This window comes from Pinus tabuliformis, chromosome J (assembly GCF_031772625.1).
Source record: "Pinus tabuliformis cultivar Carrire ecotype Pingquan chromosome J, CPIR1, whole genome shotgun sequence".
Taxonomy (NCBI): Eukaryota; Viridiplantae; Streptophyta; class Pinopsida; order Pinales; family Pinaceae; genus Pinus; species Pinus tabuliformis.
The window spans coordinates 628,478,330-628,486,256 of NC_142295.1; the positions used below are offsets into that span (position 1 = coordinate 628,478,330).

The 7,927-nt window shown below is 40.2% G+C and overlaps 1 protein-coding gene across 1 annotated transcript; it reads left to right on the forward strand.

Moving 5' to 3' along the window:
- Nucleotides 1-4,501: 4,501 nt before the first annotated feature.
- Nucleotides 4,502-7,313, forward strand: LOC149228517 (pentatricopeptide repeat-containing protein At2g13600-like). The gene has a single exon (XM_089378250.1). The coding sequence runs from the start codon at nt 4,752-4,754 to the stop codon at nt 6,804-6,806; it is 2,055 nt and encodes a 684-aa protein (XP_089234376.1). The 5' UTR covers nt 4,502-4,751; the 3' UTR covers nt 6,807-7,313.
- Nucleotides 7,314-7,927: the final 614 nt, after the last annotated feature.

A 7,927-nucleotide genomic window follows, 5' to 3' on the forward strand; every position in this document is an offset into this window, starting at 1 on the left:
TCATTGGTTACATATGTGAAATTATGGAAGTGTGTGCCATATGAGAAGGGTTTTTAAAGATTATTTGTCACTAATAATGGGTAAGAAAAAGACAAATTAAACCTTAATTTTAGATGATGAGATAGCTACCGCAATAAGAAATCTTCTGGGTGAAGCATTGATTTTTTTCTCATGTAACCCAAGTTTCTCAAGGATGGAAGGAAGAATATTATACTTATTATTTTCCTTTGCCTCTTTGGTAGAATCAAACATTGGACCTACTTTATTAGACATCAGTGTCACCTCACTGTTCTTTGACAATGGAACCTTTCTTTCATCCTCCAAAAATCATTCTTTAGCTACAACTTCTCCCTTTGCTTTATCATTTTCTATGCTACCTACCTCTTAGATGAATTGCATACCACCTTTGGCTTCAACTTATCTAAGAATGGGCCCTTCACCTTTTAAAATATCTATTGGAGCTCTTTATACTTTCCTCTAAACCCACATTCTAATTGGTCTTGGATAATATTTCCAAACATGTCCAGTGACATGACAATTCAGGCATATAAATGAAAATTTCCAATAGTCCAATGATTGCATAAACTTCCATTTACCTCATCCTATCTTGATTTCCTCTAGAAGACCCTCTCGAAGGTCCAATTCCACCAATATTAACAACTTTCTTATCAACTTTGGACTATAAATTCATTGTTGTATCTATGAACTTGCCTTAGACCATCTCTCATTGCCTTTAAAGCTTCTTTGTTCCAAAGTTCCATGGAAACACCTGGAAGTTTCACCCATATTAGTTGAGCAAACCTTTATTCCTTCTGGAATTAAAACCCGACATTCACTTCTCCAAATGTAGTAATGGTGTACACCAACACCATTTTATTGCTAATACTTTTTTGACATTACCCTCAGATTGAAACTCCAAGGCAAACCAACCATAAATTAGGATATGAAAATTCAAGGTACACCATAAAATCCTAACCATACCTTCTTCATCCATGAATGTGGAGAATCTAACAACAATGATTTCTTAATAAAGTTCCCTGTTAGGACTTTCTCCATTATAGAGGTAGTCTTCTCCATACCCACATGCTCACCCATGACCTACCTTACCTTCTCTTTTTTTGCTCTAATGCACTTCCTTTTACGTTTACTTCTTAGAACCCCTTATTTTTCAAGGTTCCCCTCCTCACCCCGCTCCCGCCCCACCCCGCTCCCACCCCCACATTTCATGTACACCTCTAGGTTGTGCTTCTTATGAAAAAGCTCTTAATCCCCAACATAATCATGTACCACAACCTTCCTCAAAACCTGAGCTCAAAACCTCATTCTATACATGTCTTTCTAGAGCTTCTTCATACCCACATGCTCACCGATGACCTACCTTACCTTCTCTTTTTTTGCTCTAATGCACTTTCTTTTATGTTTACTTCTTAGAACCACTTATTTTTCAAGGTTCCCCCCCTCACCTCCCGACCCACCCCCACATTTCATGTACACCTCTAGGTTGTGCTTCTTATGACAAAGCTCTTAATCCCCAACACAATCCTGTACCACAACCTTCCTCAAAACCTGAGCTCAAAACCTCATTTTATACATCTATCTCTAGAAATTTCTGCCCTCCACCTCTACATGGATAATTTGTGATCGAACATGTGATAATAACTTTCTCCCTGACAACATCTGACTTCCTTTAAAATTTTAATATTAGGTACCACCTTGAAATCATTGATGCCTTTATACCATACCTTGTTAGCTTGATCAAATTAATTATTTGTCGCATCCTCCTCTGTTGGAACCTCTGTTGAGTGTTTATCTAGATCTTCTAATGTTTGGTTTATAAGCTTTTCCTCTCTTGGAATCACCTTGTCTCCTATGGTTTAGATATAGTAAGATGACTTGATTCTTTACATTTCCTCTCGCTAATCTTGACTTCTTAATTTGAATCGAGGACTCAAACCATATTCCATTTGTTGATAAGTTTGTCCCTAGAACATAAGGTATATTTGAGAAATACCTCCTCCCTCTTCGAGTAAGCCACCAACACCTCCATCGTTGACCTTCGCCTAGACATATCACCACACCACTAATTTACTTATTGTTGGATAGTATTCAATAATCTTTATCAATCTCCACCTATAAACATTGACTTTTAAAGGAATATAACTATTCGTAATCAAATTGTAAAGAAATTGCGATTGGGTAATCTTTATAGCGTTCCTAACAAGGCGAGGGTTGCTTAGCTAGTTCGTAAATGCACACAGAAGGAGTAATTTACATTATTATTTATTCCCTATGGAATTTCACAAAGAATTGGGTATAAAATTAAATTCAAACATACAGTGATCCACAATTGGGTGAGAGTGTATTTGTCCAAGTTTTGATGCGCTGAACGGTTTCTTTGGATACACGTACTCTTCTTTCCTTCTGGTATGGTCCATGGGGAGTTCATTGCGTTCAATGAAATACAAAATGTTCAATCCCTCTTCGATTTGAGATTGAAAGGATTGTCAATATAAAATGTTCAATCCCTCTTCGATTCAAGATTGAAGGGATTGTCATAAAGATAAAATAAAATAATTATATTTATGTCTAATTATTGACCATAAATTAGGTCAAAAGGATTGTTGAGTACAATGATGTCTATACAAAACTAGAGAACCAAAACTATAGATACAATGCATGAAGTAACTAATATCTGGCTCTCGCAAAGAAGATCTAAGGGCTAATAAGTCTAAGGATCAAACCCATCTTTCCTAACATCCAAGGCTGAATGAAGAACACTGAAGAAACTTGACAAAGTTTGTTGGCCCGATGAAGCACTGGTGGAAAGTGTGGCCTGTCCACTAAATCGTTGTCTTGGGGAGTTCACTCGTTGTCGAGGTCTGGAGGAACTAGTCCATCTCCCAGGAATGGATCTAAGACGTATATGCTGCTGAGATCTCGTGTGGTTGGGTGAGGTCCAACAGATATTCACTCATCTAGAATCTGGATGTGTACTAGTATCCATCGATCTCTTGGTGCCCTTGTTTGAAGGTAGTACCCTGAAAAATGTCTCGATCCTCTGTGTGGGGTCCGGTCTAATGGGAAGCTGAAGAATATGCACTCGGACCCTGAAAGCCTCTTTCATATATAGGGCCAAACATCTCTGATCGACATACCTGAAAAATTCGGTGAGGGTCTAAGAATCTCTGAACAAGCAATGGAGCCTTCCTTTGATCTTGTAGTAGACAGGGCATCCAAAAATGAAGTGCACCTCGATCTCCACTTCTTGAAAATGACATGCCTGGCAGATTTTGTTTGGTCTATCAATCTGGTGGTCCATCTCTACCCGAAGTCTATGAGAACCTACTCTGAACTGGCCTAGAGGAATGCGAAGAGCATGCATCGAGCGGCGAAGTGTACATTGGGGTTGAACAATGAGCCCGTCTCTCAACTCCAAGAAGTGCTTAGTGTAGAAGGTCATCTTTGGGTGCAACCCTCCCAGAGGATTGACCGAGGTGACCTGGACAAACTGCCTATAGATGTCCTCCCTGATGATCTTGTTCAACTCCTGTGTAGTAGGTAAAAGGTGACTAGGTGCATCTAAGGAATATCAGAAAGGAGGGAGACGATCCAATTGAATGCCCACTGACTCTAAGAGATCTGAAACTCCTGTAAACCAACATCTGGTTCGGCCCGAGGGAGTAGAATGAACAATAGTCTCAGAAGAGCAATATGCCAAGTAAGGATATTAGTCCTTACTCTTTATCGAGTCTGCAAAGCTTCGGACACGATGCAAAAATGAAACCAATTTGAAGATCATCTCAAGCCGAAAAGGATGAGCTCCAAACTTTGCAAGGATGATGTGTTGAGGTAATGTCTGTTTGCATTTAATGATGCGACGAAGAAGAAGAATCTAGACTCTCTCAGCTGAAGCCCAATTTGACTAATGTAAAGACGGTCCCCAAATCTCTGAGCCATACAGAACAGTGGGACAGATCAAGGTGTCCATGAGGCTCAACCTAGATGAGATGTCCTGGAAGTGATGTTGAAAGCACCGTCTCCTAAGAAGGGCTAAGGATCCATATCTTTTGTTGATATGAGGCTGAAGCGCTAGCCGCAAACTGAAGCGAAGGCCTGAGAATTGCACCCCCAAGTAAGTATACTGGTTGGTGATCTCAACCTCCTCCCTCTAAATATGAAGTAAAGGTCTGAAGTTTTCTTCACCCCATTGAAAATCATTACCTTGGTTTTACCTAAGTTGACCGTCAACTGTCGAAGAACACAAAATAGAACTAAAGCATCAAACTGCTTCTGTAACACAAAATAGAACTAAAGCATCAAACTGCTTCTGTAATCCTTCCGAGGATGAAGAGAGAAAAATCATGTCGTAAGCATCGATATCGTAAATATGCTCGTATAGGAATGCCTCCCACTCATCACTATAAATCCCAAACAAGGTAGGGAACATTATACAACCTTGTTTAACACCAATCGTTGATTCCATTAATCACAAACAATCCGATCGAATCAAACATTCTGATTCGAAACTACTAACCAGTTCAGCCTGTTCCCTTCCGAAACAATAACCCTTTTACAGGCGCTCTTCTCTCAAACATATTTGAGCAGAACTTTGTCTTCAAATCCTCGAACCCTACAAGAATTCTCTACCAATTTTTTTCTTTTTTTTTTGGACGGGTGCACTACGACTCCTAGACTGCATTCCATGATTAGCAGCAGGCAGCAAGGAGCAACTTCGTGGTTTCTGCAATTAAATGAGTAGAATCAGCAGAACCCAACTCCGAATAAAGGAAATTGAATACGCGAATCCCCGAAAAACGAAGAGTATTAACACGATCCTTAAGCGATTTGCACATACTATACAATGTAATCACAATGTAATCCACACCTCTGCTATCGATGTCAAAACACTCTCTAAACATGGCCGTTTGAAGGAGACGCTCGATATTTTGCACAATAAGGGTATAACCCTACAGTCTTCTGCATATGTCTGTCTCTTGAAGGGCTGCATTCGAAAGAAATCCTTATCAGATGCCAAACGAGTCCACTGTCACATGGAAGAGAGTGGATTCACGGGAGACATACTTTCTCACAATACATTATTGAACGTGTATGTCAAGTGTGCAAGTCTTGTGGACGCTCGCAGAGTTTTTGACCAAATGACTGAAAGAGATGTGTGTTCATGGACAATCATGATTGCAGCTTATGCAAGGCATGGTCCTGCTGAAGAGGCATTGGCATTGTTTCGCAGAATGCGACGAACAGGCTGCCAACCCGATCCCTTTGTTTTTTCAGGCGTTCTTTCAGCGTGTTCGAACTTGGTATCACTGGAACAGGGCATAAAAATCCATCAAGAAATTATAAGAAGTGGATTTGAGTCCGATCTTTCCGTTGCTAATGCCCTTGTAGACATGTATGGAAAATGTGGACAAATGGAGAAGGCACGCGAATTGTTTGACAAAATGCATCAACGAGATATTGTCTCTTGGACTGCGATAATTGCGGGATGCACACAGGCCGGGCTTGTTGATGAGGCTTTGGATCTTTTCAGGGAAATGCCTCAACGAGATGCCATCTCGTGGAATGCAATGATTGCAGGACTTGCACGGAATGGTTTTGTTGGCGAGGCCTTCGAGCTCTTCAAGGAAATGCCTGAACCGAATGTGGCTTCATGGAATGCCATGATTACTGGATTTGCACAGAAGGGGTTTGTTGATGAGGCCCTGAGACTTTTTAATGAAATGCCTCAAAGGGATGTGATTTCATGGAATGCAATGATTGCAGGTTATGCACAAAATGGGTTTGTCAATGAGGCTCTGGAACTCTTTCAGGAAATGCCTCAACCAAATTTGGTTTCATGGAATGCGATAATTGCGGGATTCACACAGAATGGTCATGGTGAGAAGGCCCTGAAGCTTTTTCGACAAATGGAATTAGCAGGTGCAACGCCAAACTCAAAAACGTATGCAAGTATTCTTCCGGCTTGTGCCAAATTGGCTGCTTTGGAGCAGGGAACGGAGATCCATGAAAAAACAATTAGAAGTGGATGTCAGTCTGATGTCTTTGTGATGACTGCCCTTGTAGACATGTATGCACAATGTGGGAGCATAGAAAAGGCAAGGGAACTATTTGACAAATTGCATCCTCGAGCTGTCGTCTCATGGAATGCAATGATTGGAGGATATGCCATGAATGGCCGTGGGAAGGAGGCCCTTGAACTCTTTGAGCAAATGAAACAATCTGACATGATCCCAGATCACATCACCTTAGTTAGTGTTTTGTCTGCGTGCAGCCATGCAGGTCTGGTGGATGAGGGCTATTTTCACTTCAATTGCATGACAGAACATTATCACATCGCACCTACAATTGAACACTATGTATGCATGGTTGACCTTCTCGGCCGTGCTGGGCGTCTTGATGAAGCAGAAGACTTAATCATTGGGATGCCAATAAAACCAGATGCTGTTGTGTGGATTTGTTTGCTGAGTGCTTGTAGAATACATAACAACTTACATCTAGCTAAAAGAGTGGCAGAACATATTTTTGAATTGGACCCTGAAAACACAGCACCTTATGTCCTTCTGTCAAATATGTATGCTACACTTGGCAGGTGGGGTGACATTGAAAAGGTACGAAAATTGATGAGAAACAGAGGCATAAACAAGACACCTGGTTGCAGTTGGATTGAGGTCAATAAACAAGTGCATGCTTTCCTTGAAGGAGACACATCACACCAACAAATGCAGAAAATCTATAGAGTTGGGGAGACTAACTTGGGAGATGAAAGAAGCGGTGTATGTTCCAGATAAAAGGTTTGTATTGAATGATACCAGGGAGAACAAGAAAAACAAAATTCTTTGTTACCATAGTGAAAAACTAGCAATTACATTTAGTCTAGCAAACACATCCCCTTGGGAACAGTGATTCAAGTTATCAAGAACCTTTGATTGTTTACCGCTAGGCAACCAAGTTCATTTCCAAGATTGTTGCATGAGAGATCGTTGTGAATGATGTCAACCATTTCTGCGATTTCAGAGGACAGTGCTCTTGTGGGGATTATAGGTGATGCAAGATGAAGCAAGGGATTATTGCTCCAGGTTTGGCTTATAGCAATTTGTGGCATGTTGTTATCATTCCATCGGAGCAAAGGACTCGGTTTGTTTTGACTTTCTAACGCAGTGTAATGTTTGAAGTGCATGGAGATCTGCTGTACTTATTTGGCCTTAATGGAACAAATCAATGTGGGGATTCATTCTTGTTACTGATAATTGTATGCAAGTCATCTAGATATAAGGAGCATTATTATATTCACAAGACACCTTGTTCATCATTGAGAATTTATCATCAAATGGATGCTTATGATGTATTTATTTTCATTTAAAAGAGCAATGTAAAAATTTAGTCCATGTACAATGGGCTGCTCTTCATCCAATGCTCAAGTTGGAAGGAGGATGATCAATTCTTGTGAAAAATCTTCCATCAGTCTCAGCAAAGAGCATACAGTAGCGGCCAGTTCATCTGTGTCATGAAGGCAAGGAGATTCAACTTTAGTCTTTGCATCAGAGAGGGAGAACTTTATTTTCCCATCTTGAACTAATTCTGCAGAGGTCTAGACAAGTCTGTGGGATCAGCCACCAAGAGAAAAACATAAAACAGGTCAGAAGCCATATGTAACAAAAGTTGAAATAAAAGGTTTATTCTAGCACACGATATTCAAGGTTGCTACTATTGAAGAGGCCAAGGTCATGATGAGTATAAGCGATTCCTTTTAAATTGTAGTGTTAGATGGTTGTAAGAGGATTAAAATTTGAGAGTTGATGGGAAAATTCCAGGTTTTAATCGTTAGCTGTTTTCACAATCAGAAACTAAAACTTAGAACACTGTAAGGAGAGGAAAAGGTAATTATTAAGAAGAGAGAGAAGGTCAAGAA